The sequence below is a fragment of the Clinocottus analis genome, unplaced genomic scaffold (genome assembly GCF_023055335.1).
Source record: "Clinocottus analis isolate CAN_PGR_092001 unplaced genomic scaffold, fCliAna1.0.p SCAF_4, whole genome shotgun sequence".
In the NCBI taxonomy this organism is placed as follows: domain Eukaryota; kingdom Metazoa; phylum Chordata; class Actinopteri; order Perciformes; family Cottidae; genus Clinocottus; species Clinocottus analis.
The window spans coordinates 23,875,502-23,895,895 of NW_027176153.1; the positions used below are offsets into that span (position 1 = coordinate 23,875,502).

Genomic DNA, 20,394 nt, shown 5'->3' on the forward strand with positions numbered 1-20,394 from the left:
CCCCAGCCCTCTTCAGAAGAAGCACTCTCAAGTCACATTGCAGTTGTTTGGCTCCACGTTGAAGCTCACAGCTCCGTCAGCATCTTTCACCGCGTAGTTTCCTCTCTCTCACAGGACAAACAAGACATTTCTTTATTTTATTTATTTTCATAATATTCTCCACAACTTTACATGAGCTCAGCATGACGTTCAGGAGGCTGAAGAAGGTGAACTCCAGCGGGCCAGAGACTGGTGGACCCGCAGCTCAGGACAACGACATTTATTTCCCCTCGTCAAAGTCAGACAGCTGCAGGACTGTGGACTTACCGAGGAACTCCTCGGAGGTTTACAACTACAAGACTTTGGCTTATTCCGGAGGGACGCTGCCCAGAAACTTCAAAAAGGTAAGAAAGTGCCTTAAAGTATTGAGCGTTTCCATTTTCTCCTGCGGGCTCATTCATTTGGGAGTCTGAAGTTATCGATTTAGTAAAGAGCTGCCCGCTAAAAGCAACTTTTAAGATGTAAATTGTCATCTCAACTTGTTGAATAGCACGTTTCCACTCTGAAATAAGCCCAAACAAGTCTGGTTCTGGTTCAGGAGATACAAGAAGACCAGCAAACTAAAAACTCACGTGTGTGTGTGTGTGTGTGTGTGTGTGTGTGTGTGTGTGTGTGTGTGTGTGTGTGTGTGTGTGTGTGTGTGTGTGTGTGTGTGTGTCCAGTTTAGTGACTTTTCCACCTGGCATCAGGACGTGTAGACAGCACACGGGCTTTGTATTGCTTTATCTCAAAGTAAACATCTTACATTATGTCTGACATGGTCCACAGAGATGTGTAGTGTTGTCAGTCTTGATTACACAACATAATAAATGTCATGTCACGATGATCCTGGACAGAATAATTGCTGTTAATTATCACCAGCGTGTCCTTACCGCTCTGAAACTGTCACTGACAGATACTGGAATAACTTTAATAGTTGTTTACAGTAAAACTGTGAAAGGTAGTGTCTCATCACATCTTGTTTTAGTGAACAAACACTTTTATATAAAGGAATTATAAATCATTCCCCATGCATGGATAAATACATAAAAGCAACGTGGTGTGAGTCTGTTGTCAGGCTCAGGAAGATTATGCACATAATAGAAATTCACCATGATCAATGTATTGTGTGTGTTTTGTCGCTTTAATCGGTCCATCCATGTTCTTGGTTCTGCAAATGTTCGGGACGCTCTGCTGGTTCAGTTTATCCACAGAGGTCATCTTCTCTAAAGGTCAACAGTAGCCCATCCAGGGCGCGTGTGGACCACCCAAACTCTGATTTATGATGTTCAGGTGCTTCATGTGGGAACCGATATTAGAGATTGTTTACGTCTAGTTAATTCAGAAACCATTGTCATCGTAATTCTCAATGAAGTGGCATTAATGCATGGTAAAAGATGCATTATGGGTATGAACACAAACTAAAAAAACGTATAATTTCTCAACGTTAACATATGGAATGTACTTGTGTCATAAGTACAGACTATATACTTCATTAAAACTACTAATGAACTTCAAATTGGAGTATTCTTATCGCTACATAATGGTGGATACTGTAATTAAATCAGATTGACTGTGTTGCATGTTGTCTCTATGTTTATATTTCAAAACAAGAGCGTACTAAAGATCGCTTCACCCGAGATGAACGACTCAAAAGCTTTAACGTGATGACAAGATGTGTTTAGTGGAGGTCGTCCTCTCCTCCGATGGTGCAGAGAGACGCCGGCTTCAGCTGCTGTTGCATGAAACTTTATAAAGTTTGCACGGCTCGAGGGTCAAACCGGCTCATTTTGCTGCTCATTGTGTCGCTCATGACGCTTCATTCAACTCTGTGACTTTACTTCCTTTTGGAAAAGCAGTTGAGAACAGACAAAGTGTGACCGTGTACAGTGAGGGAGAGGCTCAGTGATCCACAAACCTGCAAACACACACACAGTGTGTGTGTGAGTGAAGGGATACACAACTACAACAGTGCATTGTGCACACAGATCCCGCTCCGGCCGCCCCCGTCAGACCTCTGAGGGTTTTTTGGGGGAATAAATGCACTCATTGAGACAAGCGGGACAATTCTGTAAGTGTTGGGACGTAAAGAAAGCAACATGTTACTGCGCAGAGGGCCCGCGGCACAAAGCCGCCTTTCATAGGGGAAGCATTTTAATATTATTGAGTTGGAACAGAGGAGGATTGATTGTAAGTGATTTAGCGGAGCCTTCTTGGACAGATACCTTCCTTATTTATACAGTCAGGTAGCGCAGAGCCCTGACCTCCTGTTGACTGGAGCTCTGGCTCAATGCAGTCATTGTGCCAGTTATTTCAGCCTGGTTGGTCTTTATTTGTTTCTTTAATGGGCTGGAATTTGCAGAAACCGCTCTAATTGAGCGTTTTCACACAGGTCAGCAGTTTTTACGGCCTGAAGGCCTCAGATTCTGAACTGGAGGCTAAATATAGACGCTCCTACGCTGTTGTTGACTGTGTGAAGTAAACAAAAACAGCGGACAGACGCGCATTTCTGGTTTCACCTCTGTGACGTTTCCACGGCGGCGTAATGACTCTGAAAAAAAAGACGAACACAACAAACGCACACGTGTGTGTCGTGGCGTCAAGACTCGATGAACCGGTTAATGCACTCTTGTGTGTGTGTGTGTGTGTGTGCGCAGAAGGTGTGTTCTGGTACTTTCAGGGGGGGAAACCCTCATGAGTAATCTTGCGTTAACGTCACGCAGGTGTTTGTCACACTTCACGCTTCATGACTTGTTTTGTTTTTTCTCCTCGCAGGGCGGCGGGCTGCAGAAGTGGAAACCTCTGACGCTGAAACCAGAACCACAAAGGTACAATCTCACTCGAATATACTTTATATTCTTTACTCTGATCGTTTCATCTTCCACCGTCTGGGACGATGTACATATCTCATGTCACGATTATCTTGGACTAAAAATAATGACACTTTTATCCCAATAAATCATAAAAATGTGCTTAAATGGCACTAAAACGTTCTGAAATGACTTAACTTAAGATGTAGGTAAGAAATAAGTATGTATTATTGTCACAGATTAACTTAATCTTAAATATGGGAATCATAAATCACAGTAAAGTATAAATATATATTTTTAATGATAATATTTTGCGAGTCTGTTCTTTCTCACGTTATCATTTCTGTATTTATTTAATTGTACTTTTCCAGTACATGATAGAGAGCTGGACAATCACTCGTCCTGATAATAAAAATCCACCACGATCAACTTATTAAGTGTTTTTTTTAATAAATGAAATCCCACATCGTCCCATTCCTCGGTATAAATGAGCGGCCTGACTGGCATGAAAGGCCCTCATTCAAACGTTCATTCAGTGGTGGCAGCCATTGTTGTTGCGCACGATATCCTTTTGAGGGTCGTCATGAATTTTCATGCGTCGTGTGGGACGCGGCGCTGACGTCCGCCGGCACCGACAGACCGACGATCTGTACGTTTTTATTAAGCGGTGACGTCTCGACGCTGCCGGACACAGAAGAAGTCCTGTGCGGCCAGAAGAGAGAGATCTCGTAATGCAATTTATATGTATGGAGGAGAGAGGAGTCAAGAGATGGACATGAGCGGCTTGTTGACCTCCTTTTTGTTTGCGTAATGCACAAAAAGGCTGTTTCATAAATGAGTCTTTCAGTATTATTCTTATAAAAAAGGCCAAAAAGAAGATTCTTAGATGGAGAAAGCTGCAGCATACAGTGACATAAATATAAATATACATCTCTGTCCTGTTCCAGAAAGGTCGTGGTCCTGGAAAAAAATGAAGAGGAGTCGTTTGGTTTCGAGATCCAGGTAAGAGGATTAATAACGCTTTATATATTTATACCAATGGGTGGGGGGGGTTGGTAGCCTCTCGAGTGCCATTTAACAGGATTTCCCTGATCGGCCACATCTCTGTCGACAGATGCTAAAACTTGTGTACGTCTTATCGTGTAAATCTCTTAATCCCGGCATTTGCGAGGGTGAAAGGTCACGCATCAGTCAAATGACTGCGTTAGTGTTCGTCCCATGACCGGAGAGACGAGGAGATGTTGTTTTTCTTTCTGTGTGTGTGTGTGTGTGTGTGTTGCTCACACACTTCTTATACCTGCTCTACGCTCACCTCGATGTCTCTCCATCGCCTTCAACCCGCTTTGCTGACTCTTTAAATAGCTTTCTGAAATGGTTCAACGTTTGATTCTTCTGGGAGTGGAGAGCCGCTTCGAGGGAGAAGACGTATTGTTCTATTTACGGTTTCGACGGAGGTTCCCACCCTTCCTGTGGCCGGGAGGAAGTGAGGTCACGAGGGCCAGTTTGACGTTCAGGAGAGAGAAAGAGAGAGAGATGAGTCCTGTGTGCTCTTGGTGGTTTTACTCCCTCGAGGCTCCAACATGCAAATTTTTACATTTGCGTTCAAGAGACATTTGCGTAGTTTTTGTTTATCTTTCAGGCGGCTGAGAAGCAAATGAGCCTTGCAGATCTGAATCGTTGCAAATGTCCCATAAAAGATCGTAAAGTTGGATCAAAGAGCACTTGAGTGTCGAGGGGAACGAAGCGCGACGCTTTTTCAATCGCGTGTCGACCGAGCGACGCTCGCGCGAGACAGAGGGAAGTTTATTTGCGTCCCGCTGAGCGTCGACCTTCTGCCGAGAGACAATGTGGTCCGAAACGAGGAAGAGCATGCAAATGCATGTGAAAGTTACACAAACAGTTTCCAAGACGACTAAATATTAGATGCATAGTTGGCTCACAGTAATGTACTCTGTGTTTATTTGTATAGAAATACATGGAAAACTGCTTTTCCATGTTCAGAAAACGCAGAAATGTGTTCCGATAAATGCAGAAATTGTTGGTTTTTGTGCACACGTGCAGTGTTTTCTTGGAGGGATTGTAACACAGAGACTTAACTTGGTCGACTGAAGCCTGAACAATTGTCACTTGTGCAACTTTAGAGTGTATTTCATCACAGGATGGAGGCTCTTGTCCACATTTATAGTGACTTTTCAATGCATGTTGGTACTCTTTTAAAGACGTTAACATGTTATTTAGTGTAAAAGGAAAAAGCCGACCAGCTGTTTCTGTTCAATTAGACAAGAGAAGCAGAAGTTCTTTGAATTCTTGCACCACTTCTCTGCATCTTCAGTGACTGTAAACTGCTTTCCTGTCGTCACGGCTTCCTCAGCTCGTCAGTCAAAACTGTTGTCGTCCGTCTCGTTGTGTGAGACAGACCTCTACACAAAGTAGAAGGGAAGTATTCATCTATACGTCTTCAACGTCTCTTTCAGACTTACGGGCTGCACCATCAAGACCAGAACTCGGTGGAGATGTGCACGTTCGTGTGCAAGGTGCACGAGGACAGCCCGGCCCAGCAAGCAGGACTTAAAGTCGGTGAGTTTGTCTTTTGTGTTTTTAATATGGAAGACTTATTTTTAGGCCTGGGCAAACACTCGCAACAGACATGAGGGGAAGTGAACGAGTTTTTTTTTGTTGGGTTCATCCTCTCGTTGTGCCAGCTGGTGCTTGTGTACTCTACGTCAACAAAAGCGCTCGTGTGTTTCAGGCCGGCGGTTTGGGGAAGTACACATTGATAGAGAAAACCGCTCAAATGCCAGTTTTTAAGGAAGTGTTATTTAAATTGCCAAACATTTACAGTTTCCTCGTGCAGTTTTTTCAGTCTCATCATTGAGAGAACGATGAGACTGAAAAAACAAGGCTGATAAAAAGTTTAGTTTATAGACATTTATTTACTTGTATATACCATTTCATTCATATATTTCACTGCTTTTGTGAACCTCAACTTTTGGTAAACCAATTTCCATCACCAAGACAGTCCAACCACATGAGTAAAGTTATGTTTTCATAAGTGATATGAAGAATTTCCAAAAATTGAGATTCCATTTTTCAGCTTTAGAGCCATAATTTGTCTTTAAACTTTTGCCTTATGACAATGTTGCCTCATTACGTAGATATAGCTGAGATTGTTCTGCAATGTATGACGTAAAACACGGGTATGTATCTTATATGAAAGTGCCTTAAAAGGTGAATTTTAAAAATTATGTCAAATCGACTAAAAATGACCCCTCGGTGTCATCCACCTGGTGATTCGATTTCTGCTTAAAAAAATCCTAAAAGTGGATTTAATTCATGAAGATCGTCCTGCTGAACACAACGTGTTGTTCTCATATTCGCCGCACAACATGTTTCTACAATAATAAAACAAAAAAACATCCCATTCTGTCGAGGGAACCAGGGCGACGCTAACTTCCTGGTTCGGCCTCCAGCAGCACGTCGTCCCCGCACTCGCTTACTTCTGTGGTTTTAAAAAAAAACAACTCACGACCTCTCCGTCACGAGCCGGCTGGACGCTAACGTTTCCCTGCGTGTGTCAGAAAGGAGGAAGGTGACCCTGCGCCTCCTTCCTTTTTTCACCCGACCTGCATATGTCACTTCAGTTTCACTTCCTACATTCCTCACATGCTCGCTCCATTGTTCCCCGCGTCTCGCTGCGATGATCGCATGAAGCGGAATCGGCTTTTGTTGTTTTTTTTTTGAAAGGGAGGAAAACGGCCTTTTGTGCCGAATCCTCACGGAGGCTCCTGTCACGCACGAAGCGTCCACACACACACACCACAGCCAACAAGTCTGATGTGGAATAACACGTCTTCACAGATAAAGAAACAACAAATACGGCTCCGACGCCTCGAGATCAGCTTCAGTTCATTAGCGACCGCACGCGACTTCCACATGTGTGTCGCACGTGTGTGTCGAGGGTTTCATGTGGAATCAAACGAGCCTCAGTTGGCGTCATCTTGTAGTGATTCAAGCCACAGTTGATTGGAGCGGATCCTGGAGGCTGCTGTTAAACTGTGTGTGTGTGTGTTTGTGTGTGTGTGTGTGTGTGTGTGTGTATTCTCAGGGGATACCATCGCGAGTGTAAACGAGGCCACCGTGGAGGGATTGCGGCACAAGGAGATAGTTCAGCTCATCCGGGCGTGCGGCAACACACTCAGGTACGCCGATCAACTGTTCATGTACTTATTGTTCCTGATGGCTTCATTAGTCCTAATGAATGAATGAATGAATGAACATGATCCATTCATTCCAGGGCTGAAACAATAATTTGATTCGGAAGGAATTTAATAATTGCAAAGAATCTGATTTGTGTGGAAACAAGAAAACAAACTCTGCTGCTCACTCGGCTGATATGAATATTTATTTTAGGGGAAAATGTAAAATAACAAGATGATGTAAACACTTGTGGAGAGCCGGGTGTCTAAAAACAACAGAAGCTCTTCAGTAAACGTTCCAGATATTGTTATATCAATCAAATTAAAGTGTGTGTTACAAGGTTTAATCTGTTAATACAAATCTCTGTAAGTCAGTCTGCATGTGGAGGAATGAACCACTCGTTTAATAACTTAGCAAAACAACTAAATATTTGCAGTTTCCTGCTTCTGAAATGTGAGGATTTGCTTCTAATTTGATGCATTTCGTATTTTGCAGACATAAAAATGCTCATGGTCCATGTGTTTGACATTCAATGTTCCCTCATTCATTGGGTCATTTTACTTTTTAAACTTCCTTCTGCCTTACACGTTGGCATATTTTCATCTTTAAATCCCAGAACAATTACTGCTTACGTTCCAATGAGTTTTATTTGTTAAATATGCCCAAAGTTCACTCTGAATGTGGTAAAAAAAACTGTGCAAACACCTAAAAGTTAAAGGAGCTCATCAACTTTGAAACTTTGAAGACTCACGTGAGAGAAATTAAAGTGGCTTCAAACCGTATTTGTTCTTTATTTAGTGTGAATCCGGAGCTTTAGTCCTGTTTTATCTTTTTAATATATTTTATGAAGGTGTCTATTTCAGAAAGTTATTGAAACCGTCAGACACGGACTCCTATAATCCCAAACTGGAAGCGTTTTAGGAGACGGTGCATTCAGGAGCCGTTCAACTAACCGTTAAGCGGCTTCACTAGTAGATTAAAAGTTTAACGATAATCAGAGGATCCATTTTTGACTTCATTTTATTGAGTTAAAAAAAGGAGCTGTCATCCCGGAGCTTAAGTGTCTTGAACATCGCTGTTGAGTGGGGTTTAATCTGAACCACACTCTCTTCCTCATCCTCCTCATCCTCCTGCATGTAAAAGATTAAAAGGACAATTAGCGAGGCCTCGAGCGCCGCCGCTGAAAACGTGAGGTGAACCGCGTCAGAGGCAGATTACACAGACCGACGTCAAATTACATCCACAACCGGGGTCTTTTTTCTAAACTGTTAAAGTGAAAACAAGCTCCATGAATCGGTCCCCCGCTCGAGCAATTCAAAGGATTTGATTCACTGAACTGTCTCCAGTGGAAACTGTAGATTTTTCCCCCTCGCTTGTAAACTGTTTGACACCAGATTTTATTCCCAGCTCGTCTTATGAAAAGAGTCTTTCATATGGTCACAACTGTCTTCTTCTTCTTTTTAATAGCTATTTTCTCCCCTTGTTGTTTTAACAAGTGTTTCCCGTTCTGCATGATAACTCTTTTGCCTTCTGGTCTTGTGTGTGTGTGTGTGTGTGTGTGTGTGTGTGTGTGTGTGTGTGTGTGTGTGTGTGTGTGTGTGTGTGTGTGTGTGTGTGTGTGTGTGTGTGTGTGTGTGTGTGTGTGTGTGTGTGTGTGTGTGTGTGTGTGTGTGTGTGTGTGTGTGTGTGTGTGTTTTTTAAAGGCTGGAGACGGTTTACAGCGACTCGATCCGGAAAGCGGAGCTGGAAGCCCGGCTGCAGTTTCTGAAGGTAAAGAGTCTTTACTGTCGCTGCAGCAGCGGGTCGGCCTGTTTGTGTGTGTCCAGTACCCCCCCCCTTTACACACACACACACATTATGTTACATGCTACATATAGACACCCCCCCCCCCCCCCATCCACACCTGTCTCCCTCCAGCGCCACCTGTTGCTTCAGCACTTCACTGATCTCTGCAGACATTCTCCAACTCGTGGCTGTTAAAAAGCTGCCAGCTTTGCCTCAGAGATTACAGCAGCTGTCCCGCTCTAATCCACGAGTGTGTGAGTGTGAGTGTGTGAGAGAGCTGCAACACAGCCGCTCTCCGAGATACAAATCCAACGTTTTTAAAGATTAACCTGCTGCTCGACACGCGGGTACAACATGGATTCATCACTGAGTGGTGCTATCCATGTTATTGAAGAGGTGGGGAGGTGACTTCATTGTAGCTTTAACAATTAGCATTAGCTTTAGCCTGCACTTCCTGGTTGTGTATTTGTTGGTTACAGTTTTCACACACACTGTCCCGTTGACGCAAGAGGTAACTTTGCGCCGGCAGTGTCGACGAGGAGAATTTGGCTTTTTTTTTGTGTTACTTTTAGAAATGTCTGTCATTCATGAGCTGGAAACTAACCTTTTGTAGCATCATGTTTAACTGTACACAAGTTACTTCACGGTGAAAGTATTTATTTTAATGTGTGCCTTTCTTTTTGTAGCAAACTCTTCACGAGAAGTGGGATGAATATCGCTCGTTGATGGTGCAGGAGCAGAGGCTCGTTCATGGTAGGTTTTATGTGTTTTGTTGCGTTCAATGTCCCTGATTTCACCAGGATAACCTGACACCCTTGAAGCCAATGCTGCTTTTACAATATTGCAAAGTGCAAGCTAACAAACATTCCCATGGTCTCAAACTCAGAAATCCCCCTGTGCTCGTCCCTGTGTGAATAGTTGGTGTGTTCGTTGACACGTGAATAAAATATGTGTCCACTCCCTCCCTGCAGGCATAGTGCTCAGCGACGCCGCCGTCTACGAGTCCCTGGAGTCGGCGGGGATGTACGGCAGCCTCGGCACGCCCAGCCCCGCCACGCCGCGAGCTCTCCGCTGCACCGGCAGCACCAGCAGCAGCGCCAGCTTCCTCAGCAGCACGGCCACCGAGGACGACCCGCTCTACCAGACGTGCCTGTACCCGGCGGACCGCGGCGTGGACTCTGTTGACGGCGGCGCCGCCGACCAAAAAGAGCAGCAGAAACCTCCGCAGAAGAAGCAGCAGCAGCGTCTCCGGCCGGCCAGCGAGCTCTTCACGACGGCCAAGACGCAGCTGACCCGCAGCGCCAGCACGCGCAGCTACATGAGGGGGTCGTCGGGATCGTCGTCGTCCACCTCGGGGGAGAAGCAGGGGGGATTCGGCTCGCTGCAGAGGAAGCCCAAACAGAAGAGCTTCCGCCGGCGCCTCCTCAAGTTCATCCCGGGCTTGAACCGGCCGCTGGAGGAGGAGGAGAGCAAACTGTGAGCGGCAAAACGGAGCCGCTCGCCTGGACTTTACAGACCCGCCAAAAAAGACTTAAAGCGCCACGGACTGTCGGACTAAAACGCCAAAGAAAAATCGTCAAAGAGTGACGAGACCAAAGTGTGTGTGTGTGTCTCTGCAGTTGCACTTGTTCCTTGTTTGACCAAAGATCACGTGGAGACGTTCCCCTCAATGTGTCACAGCTGTAAATAACTTTTGTTTCCTTTTTTTTTGTTTCGTTCTTTAAGTTATTTATTTATTTTTAACATGTTACTGTAAAAAAATAGTTTTTTTTCTGTTTTTTACTGCATGCAGCGACTTTTTTTGTATTTTGACAGCTGATAAAAGACCCGTTACAATCTGATTGCGCAACACGACATTTACTAAGAGACCACTTTGATATCTACGTTGGATGATTATTATTGATCATGTTTTGTTTTTTCCCGTCTTAAGTCGCGGTTCCTAAAAATAAATTATGTCATTTTCAAATGTTCATTTTTACTCCGTTTTTTTTGTGCAAACTTGCAAGAAAATCTATTTTATTTCACAAGCCACAACCGTTCGTGGGAATTGTAGCTTCCAGACTTAAATTAGCCCTCGAGTGCACACACACAGTCTGTTTGTACACATCCGTCTGACTGCATGTGATACTTTTTAAATATAGCAACTCTTCAAGGTTTCACAACTCTTCCGCTGTTTTGAGAATGTTATCGCTCGACTTCTGGAGGTGAACGTCTGGTCGCGGATGGTTCGAGGCTTTTTTTTTTTTGTGGTGCAAAGTATCCAGAAGGGAGGCTGTTGTTTTGGCTATGACACAGCTTATTGTTGAGATGATGGCGAGGAATGTGCAGAGAAAGGCATGACCCAAAATTCCCAACACAACCGCTTTCTTTCAGCTCCTACAAACGAATGCGGCGTCCTCCTCTTCCACGCTCCTCTGTGTGTGTGTGTGTGTGTGTGTGGTGTGGTGTGTGTGGTGGGGGGGGTCTTTTCATTCCTGCCTCCCAGCTGACCCGTGAGGTCATGGCGGTCACTTTCTCTCCAGCGTTGATCTCTTTTGTCCTTCTGCCTCTCATTCACAGATGCGTTGGCGATGGCGAGCGATGGTATGTGGCCATGTGTTGGAGCCGAGCCCTCCGACTGTTGTGTGGACACGAAGGGGAGGGGAGGAGGGGTGACTTAAGGGATTGCTATGCAAGCTCACCGCTGCTTGAAACATGGGTTTAGAGTGAATGGGCATAACGAGGGGTAATTATTCCAGATGATGGTACACTAAGAACACTGTGTGAAAGCGCCATTTAGCAGAGACAATGCACAAACAAGGAGGGTGCTGGGTAATTATCCCAGTAGGCTGTAAGCATGGGGGGGAGGGGCTAGCTAGCTAGCTAATAATAATAATACTGTTTCAAATGTTTGCATGCTGCTCTACTGCTAGAACCAATGCTGATGCGGCGACTGAACTGCAGATGGAGGTCAGTTTCTTCCTGAGCATATTACTCTATTATTCCAAGTATTATTATTTATTAAGTTACTAGAATGTTTATTCTGTTGAGAAAAGCGGAGTTAGTTTTGTTAATTTGACATATTTGCAAACATACAGAAGATTGGAAGTACATTTCACAAAGTGAATAATGATAATAATTTATTGTTTTGACACACATGCTGCAAAAGGTCTTGTGTTCCCAAAACAAATCAACAAAATGACAAACTGGTGTCTAGGAGCAAAATACTGCAACAACAAACTACCCACAAATACCAAATAACATAAAATCAAGACTGCAACCATCAAATGTTTGTAATTGTTGCTTGTGCTCGATTGATTTTCTATTAATATCTTTTTGGGTTTAGGATCAATAATAATGCAGGATAAGAAAGCCAAAGACCTAATTTTCTGGAAGAATCCAATTGAATTTGCAGTCTTTTAAAAACCTATACTGATGGTCCAGTCCCGGTGCTATGGAAGCCCATTTCTGCCACACAAAAAAAGGAAATTAGGACGAAAAAAATAAAAAAATAGGACAAAAACAAATAAAACAAGTGATGAAATAACGTATTGCTTAGATTTTTTTTTTTTAATTTTTGTCAACGAAAAGATTTTTATTTTTTTATTTTTTTTTATTTTTTGGTCCCAATCTTTTTTTTTTTCTTGTCCCTAATTTTTTTAATTTTTTTTTAAATCCCAATTTATTTATTTTTGGTTCTTATTTTATTTGTTTTGGACCTTTTTTTTTTTTTTTTTGGTCCCAATTTTTTTTTGGTGTGTGTGGGAATGGGCTTTCATACATTTCCGTCAGTCAGCGGTACGAAACGAGACGCTTGGAGAAGAGGAAGCAGAAGAGCCTGCAGGACATCGAGTTGAGTCTCTGTGGTGAAACGTCTCAGACCAGAAAGTTATTTCTCAAGCAGAACGCGCGTCACAGTTTATGATGAAGCCGTTCGTGCCTCCGGTCACATTTATGGATCTGTGCAGATGTTCTTGTTGGCTAAAAAAAAAATAAGGAAGCGGTTTAGTGGTCGTGCTCAACACTATAGCAACATGCACACATATGACAGCAGACAAAACCACCACTGTCAGTCCCACGCGAGACATTATCCCGTTTCGAAGCAGAAATATCACTGAAAAAGTTGTGGTGTTGTGCAGCGTGGGAGGCCTGTGTGGAGTCTGATGGTGATATAGGAGACCGAGTGGGCTGTCGAGACGCAGGATGTGGGCCACAAATGTGACGGAAATCCACCATAAAGATAAGAGAATACAACGGTTTAAAAAAAAAAAAACCAGACGGCATGCCGTGCATGCGGTTATCTCTCCATGCTCGTCTGTCACTGTGTGTTTAACAAAGAGGGAGGACAGGTAATGTGCAGTAAAATGAGAACGTGTGACACCAGACAACAGGTGAGGATTAACGACATCTTAAAGGGTCAAAGGTCATATCCTTTTCCTTCTAAAAAACGACTATAAAAGGAAACAAAACGGCCCAGCAGGAGTCGAGTGAATCGGTACACTGGCTCTTCGTAATCTGAGATGAAGATTCGGCCTTTTGTTTCTCACATACGTCCACGGTCACGCTGTCTCTTTGTGGCTTTTATATATATATATAAAGAGCTGGACCACTTTGTGTTTTATCAACCGCCCCATGCGGTCCATAAAAAGCTTTTTATTACGAGCGATGACGTCCAACACCAACAATTTTCTTCTCAAGTCTTTTGGTTATTGTACATGTGAGATTTCTGCTCTGTGTTGGGTTTTTTGGGTGGTTTAAAGCGGGAAGTCTTTCATTGGAGAAAGTAAAAGGTGATATATTTACATTGTTGAGCAATGTTTGTATTAAAATCGGATGGCAGTTGTGGGGTTGTGTTTGCAACCGTTGCAGACGTTATCAATTAAATCTGTTCAAACAAACACCCACGCAGTCCCGATGAAGCAGATAAGATGAGCGTTTGAATGTCACTGAGGAGGTTTTTAACAGTTTTTAAAACAAATTTAACTGTCCGAAACTCCAGTAGCACTCAGGTTGAAAGCATTTCCCAGCAGGTCGCCTCCTGGTGCTGACCAACGCAACAGGAACGTCTCATAAAAGCTTTTGCATACTGAGTTTCATCATGAGAATCGTAGGACTGCGTTTTAGCCTAAAATGCATCATTGGATTATTTCTGCCTGTAGAATTAGGGATGATAGCTCAATGCTACATGGCTGGTGTACAGACACACATACACACATGGACGTAACCGTTCTCACACACTCACCGTATCATGTGTTTATTGTTTAATTGAGTGACAGGTGTGAATGTCTTTGTCTCTGAACAGCCGATGGTTTTATGTTCCTGTTATTTCCCTGCTCCTGACTATTTAGCTTTAACGCTAACACAGGAAACACAACGGCAGCATGTGGCAAGCGTCCGTGTATATTTAGGAGTGAATGACTAATTTATAGCTCTTCGTGGACTTGATCTTAACACAACACACATGTGACTGTTTACTTTAAACTCTGCATCTCTCTCTCTTTTTGTATGTCCTGCTTAGAAAAGCTTCAGTAATATGTTAGAAAATTAAACATGTTCAGGTTATTTAATTTAAGGGATTTGTGATATGTTTGGTGTCCAACAGGCCTCTGATTGGACGGTCAGTTATTAAACGTGTTTTCGTTTTATGATGACAGTCAGATAAGAAACCACCTGCCAACGTGTACACACACACACACACACACACACACACACACACAGCTTAAAACTATGCTACTAATCTATATACTTACCTTGCTAAACTATGAAGAACTATATTTAATATATAATTCTACTAATATCTGTATATTAGGTCTAATAATGTACATCCACTGTCACTATATTAATCCCACGGATCAACACAGTCATGCCTGAATGAAATATTGTTTTATAAAACCTCCTACAGCTGTGAGTTTGAGGAAGAAAGAGAAAGTCCTCAAACACAATGGCAGGAAGTGTCATGTGGTTATATCTTTAAACACAATGTGGCTTTAGTTTGGAACCTTTTCCCAGAAATTGAAACCGCTAAACATATAGCTCCTATGGCTAAATATATAGCTCCAATAGCTAAACATATAGCTATTCTAGCTAAACAAATAACTCCAATAGCTAAACATATAGCTCCTATAGCTAAATATATCGCTCCAATGGCTAAACATATATCTCCAATAGCTAAACATATAGCTCCTATAGCTAAACATATAGCTCCAATAGCTAAACATAAAGCTCCTCTCGCTAAACATATAGCTCCTAATGCTAAACATATAGCTCCTATAGCTAAACATATAGCTCCAAGAGCTAAATATATAGCTCCTATAGCTAAACATATAGCTACTATAGCTAAACATATAGCTCCAATAGCTAAAGAAATAGCTCCTATAGCTAAACATATAGCTCCTTTAGCTAAACATTTCGCTCAAACTCTATATATTTGTGTAACAACGTGCAGACCAGTAGATATCCAACTAAAGACGACGGCGACAGTAACTTCTTCCTGTCTCCAAAGACAGGAAGTGGTGCGGATCACCCTGTTCTGAACATTTTTCTTTTTCTTTATTTTTTGTTCAGGGGATGCTGAGCAAATACAACCACCACGTCCACACCGATGAAACAGTATGGCCGACACGCGAGTACAGCGCGTTGTCCTCATCTCCCACAATGTCAGAGCAAATGAAAACAACATGCAGAGCAGCGAGCGTCTGGGCTGCAGGAATGCCGTACGCTGTGGTGTTTGTCCAAGAGGAGAGAGGATGTTGACTCACCGGGGTTTTTTGTGTGTTTTTTTTCTCGAGAGCAAGCTCCAGGAAAACTGAGAGGATGGAGCCCAGAGATACTGTACCCTGTTCCCAGAAAACATGATTACATTTAGCTGAAATTCTCTGTTCTTAGGAAGATAACACTGTGCTTTTTTTTTTTTAATGATGGCGCACAAAACACAGCCTCTTACGTCATTAAAGTCATCTGAAATTGACATATGGTGTGGTCTGAGCTCACTTTGACTATCTTCTCCATGCATAGTAGCGAGTGGGCTCACGGCATACAGACTTGTATCTGACGCAATTGAAAATATTCTTACTTGTTGCCCACACTCACTCCACCTCAAAGGGCCTTCACTCTCATTTCAAGAAGGTTGAAGTGACTCATCACACACACACACACACACACTTCATATTGAAATAAAAGAAACGTTGAGGGGGTGCGGTGACACACGCGAATGACGACTATGAAAGCGGAGAGCCCGCGAGTTCAGATTTCACATGTCTGAAACTACCCAGGCTGATAAACCTATCTTCTAGACGCACAGGGGGAAAGGAGGAACTTTGTGCGTCTGTCTCGCTGATGTGTGGTTTGTCGGCTACTGCTTCTTCTTTTTTTTGTTTCTCTATTTGGTTTTAGATCACATGATTAGGACGTCATGTTCCTGCACTTGGTTTGTCCAATCATTTCAGATGGTAGAGGTCTTCATCACCGATAGACGTGTCATATCCAGAAGACTCACTGCTTCATCGTTGGGTCTTTTCGCTTCAGCGTGAGAGCAGTTTCGGGGCTAAATTCAACACCACGGTGACTGAAATGTGCACGCTGATGAGACCAAACATAAGCACATTCAGGCAAAGCTATTATCCACTTACATCTGAATGGCAGCTGTGGCTGCAGCAGCTGACATTTCCTCTTGCACCGTTTCTCCAATCCCTGCCTCATACTGACAAGCAAGGCATTGTATTGTTTGGGGATTTCACTTGTTGCATCAGTGCAATCAACCCCTGTGCACACACATACACACTCTCTTTCTTCATAAAGTCCCCTTGCTTACTTTTAAACAAATGCTTCCTGACCTTGAACAGGTCCAGGAAACTTTGAGACAATAACACCGCTATTTAATCCGTGGACTGTATCTGGAAAAAAACAAGAGGAAACTCATTGAAGATGTCAGCCAGCGAGTGTGAGTCACCGATGGCTGCAGTCCCGGAGGCCTGGAGAGGAGTCAGAACGAGAGCGGCGGCGGCGGCGGCGGCACGTCGGTGTGGCCGTGAAGGCCTGCGAGGAGATAGGGCGTCCCTGGAGGCGTCCGCAGCGCTGCTTGACCGGCTTTCTGGCTCCACCGAGTGATTGGAGGGCCTCGCGTAAAAGCTTCCTGAGTGTTTTCCGATATAACCGAAGGAAAAACATTCCAATAATCCTCGTCCACGCCTCAGAGACCGCAGTGACGACCACAACCGAGTCCACCGGAAACCAGACGACAGAGGTTCCTACTGGAGGGTGAAGTGACGCTGAGGTGCTTCCTGTACTTCCTGTACTTCCTAAACGTGTATCTCTAAACGTTTTATGACTGCTGACAGTAACTATAACTTCATCCAAGTGTACTGAAGTACAACTTTGAGATATTCAAAGTCAAAGTCAGCTTCATTGTCAATTTTGACGACTGAAAGTACAACATGAAGTGAATAAGTGAATAATAATAATAAAGCGCAAAAGGTTTTAAAAATAATAAGAAAAGAGAAGAAATATTTGCATTGTATATACATTTCTAGCTACATATGTTTTACTTTTTACCACCACATTTATTTCAAAGCAAAACTTCCTTTCAGATTTGACATGTAACTATTATTATTTATGATATAGACCGCTATAAGAAAGTGATTCCCCACATGTTTGACCCCATGACCTCTTGACATGAAGTGTTTCTACATGGATGTCTATGACTGAAGAATATTCACATAACTAAACATATAATTATACTGCACGTAATAAACTACACTTAACCTTTTGGAAACTGTGTGCGAACATCCTCCTGCACCAATTTTAAGTCCCAGCATGCCCCACTCAGACAATCTTTTGGCTTAAAATACTTAATATTTCCATTTTAGAACAGAACAACACACTTGTTTTGACTGAAACTCCTTCCTAACAGGCCAAGTCTTTGTTTTATTCTGATTTTTATTGCATATTCTGATTCTTTAGGTCCTAATCTTTCCAAAAAGGTGTCTTATTGACGCTCCAGGAGGCTTTTTTGGGGAATCTGGCTCATATCACGCTGGATGTTCATAGTTACGATCAGAACATCTTTTTAAAAGTGAATTTTTTGCAGATATACATTTTTTCCTAAGACTTTGCTGAACAAATACATACAATAAACACAAGTATTGAATTAATTTGGGGTTCCTACGATGACTCAAACACAGTGAAAAGGAGGTCTGGAGCCCAAATTGGTTCGACAGTTTTCAACGGGTTAAAGTAAAATATTACAGATTCCTATTACTCATTATATTACATTATACTACATTACTACAATACTACAATACTCCATTAAAGGAATGCTGTGTAACATTTAGAGCAAAACATTGGCAGAAGTGGAATATAATATTCATATCTCTTTACATATATATTTCATTAGTGTATGATGTACAGGAACTATAAGAATTGCTGTTTTTTTATTCTTTTCTGATGGTGCAAATATTTCTCAAACAGGTCAAATATCTGAAATAAATGTGTCTAGTTTTGTCCTAGAAGTGTAAAAAAAAGTCAAATCACTCCATTGGGACACACATGAGGGGGTCCACGGCTAAAAAAACTGTTTCAAACCAGAACCTCAGTCTTAGTTTCCAGGTGAAAGAGGCGAGTTCTTCTTCCACCACTTGTTCTTAACTGACTGACCGCTTGGCCCCTGAGAAGGAACCCAGAGCTGGACTGTCCAGCTGGTGTGTGTGTGTGTGTGTGTGTGTGTGTGTGTGTGTGTGTGTGTGTGTGTGTGTGTGTGTGTGTGTGTGTGTGGGCAGTCGATGAGAGAGGAATGTGAGAGTGGGAAGGCTCCAGAGGGGGGCATTCTTGTGACCTGCAAACGGGTGACAGAAAAGATTTTTGTTCACCCGGCTGACATCGACAAGCGTGAAGACAAGCCTCGTTATTCAAACGGCGCCGTGATGACACGTCTGTGACGACGCCGCGGCCGGGCCCTGCGTCATCTCTGCTTAATCTAATCTGGATGGGAAGTTATTGTTCAGCACTGACAGCTATCGTGGAGAGTTTGTCATGAATTTGGGGATTTAATTCAGTATGTAGACGGCCCATTGGTTATAGCTTGTCACGTTAGTATTTAGAGTTTATTTATATGTGTGTGTATATATATATATACATATATATATATATATATATATATATATATATATATATATATATATATATATATATATATATTATATGTATAAATATAAATAATATATATATTTAATATATATATATATAATATATATATGTAATATATATATAATATATATATATATATATATATACACGATTTACACATTAACCAACATAAACTAGTATTAATTAATATATTGTTAAACTTGTTGATGTGTTACATCTGCTGATGTAAATCCATCTCGTTTGTCAGTCCAGTGAATATGAAATGAAGCTTTTCCGTCATGATGGCGCCCTCTAGTGGTACAAACTGAGTTTTATGCCCTCAGAGTTCAGACTATTGTGTAATAAATAATATTTATTGGCATAGGAGTAATAGTACAGTCTCATTTTCAGATATTTCATTTTTATTTTACTGCATCATTCAAGATGATTTAAATAAAATGCCAATTGCTCAAATTCTTTTGTCTTCTGCAGTAATCACTTCCTGAACAATACTAGGCCTTTGTTTTTATTGGAGGATTTTTGCAGGAGAAACGTCTTCATGATTTTTATTTATTTTAAAAGGTAAATCCTCTTGTGTCGTGTCATCAGTGTGTAATTGTAATTGTTGTAACGCTTCTTCTCTCAGCTGAAATGTTTTGCTGCTGCTTCAACTTAAAGCAATCAGCAGCCTGCACTGGCCTGCTGGCAGTGCATTATGGGACATGCAGTCTTTTTTTTCTCATCACCTCTTTGTCAGACACAAGCATGGAATAAGGTGACTGACTGTGTCACCCCAGGACTATTTTTTAAATTGTTTTACCTGTCACTCCTGTCTTCCCTGCACATCCCTTCACATTTCATATTTAAATACACGTCTCTTTAAACAGTACACGCCAACAAACACTTTACATTACTGTGTTATGTTTGTCTGATACTTCATTTAATATCTATTGCACTGTTGTTGTCGGTAATTGTTCATTGTTCTTTGTCTCGTCTCATGTTGTGCATCTTCCGCCAAAAATAATTCCTCTTTTGTGTAAACATTCCTGGTAAATAAACGGTTTCTGATTCTAATTTTCATTCTGAACAAATCACATTTGGTACCTTTGATCACATTGGAGGTCAAACTAAACATTTGTCTTTTATTTAAATTGCTTTGGCAACATATATTATGGCCACACAATATTAAACAATTAAATATGCCATGGACTAATCTACTTATTTATTCATTCTGCATATTTCCCAACAGATATTTTGACTGTTGATAAAAATCATCTGCTTCATATCAAATTATTTTGGCGTGCAACATTTTATTATTATTATTATTATTTTTACACTGCTTTAAAGTTAGATTTTACTGTGATGGCCGCCACCAGATGGAGCATGAGGAGCATGTGAAACTTCCCCCCTCGGTGCAAACGTCAGCAGAAGTTGAGAACTTTGAAGTGACAACAGACTTAAGACGTCCTTTACATGTGCTGAAGTC

The 20,394-nt window shown here is 42.1% G+C and overlaps 1 protein-coding gene across 1 annotated transcript; it reads left to right on the forward strand.

The window, feature by feature from the left end:
* Positions 1-58: 58 nt before the first annotated feature.
* On the forward strand, positions 59-10,780 carry tamalin (trafficking regulator and scaffold protein tamalin). Its single transcript, XM_068597891.1, has 8 exons — positions 59-383; positions 2,794-2,846; positions 3,776-3,830; positions 5,303-5,405; positions 6,934-7,027; positions 8,729-8,795; positions 9,497-9,563; positions 9,782-10,780. Exons 1-8 carry the CDS (start codon positions 183-185, stop codon positions 10,288-10,290), a joined length of 1,149 nt encoding a protein of 382 aa, XP_068453992.1. The 5' UTR covers positions 59-182; the 3' UTR covers positions 10,291-10,780.
* Positions 10,781-20,394: the final 9,614 nt, after the last annotated feature.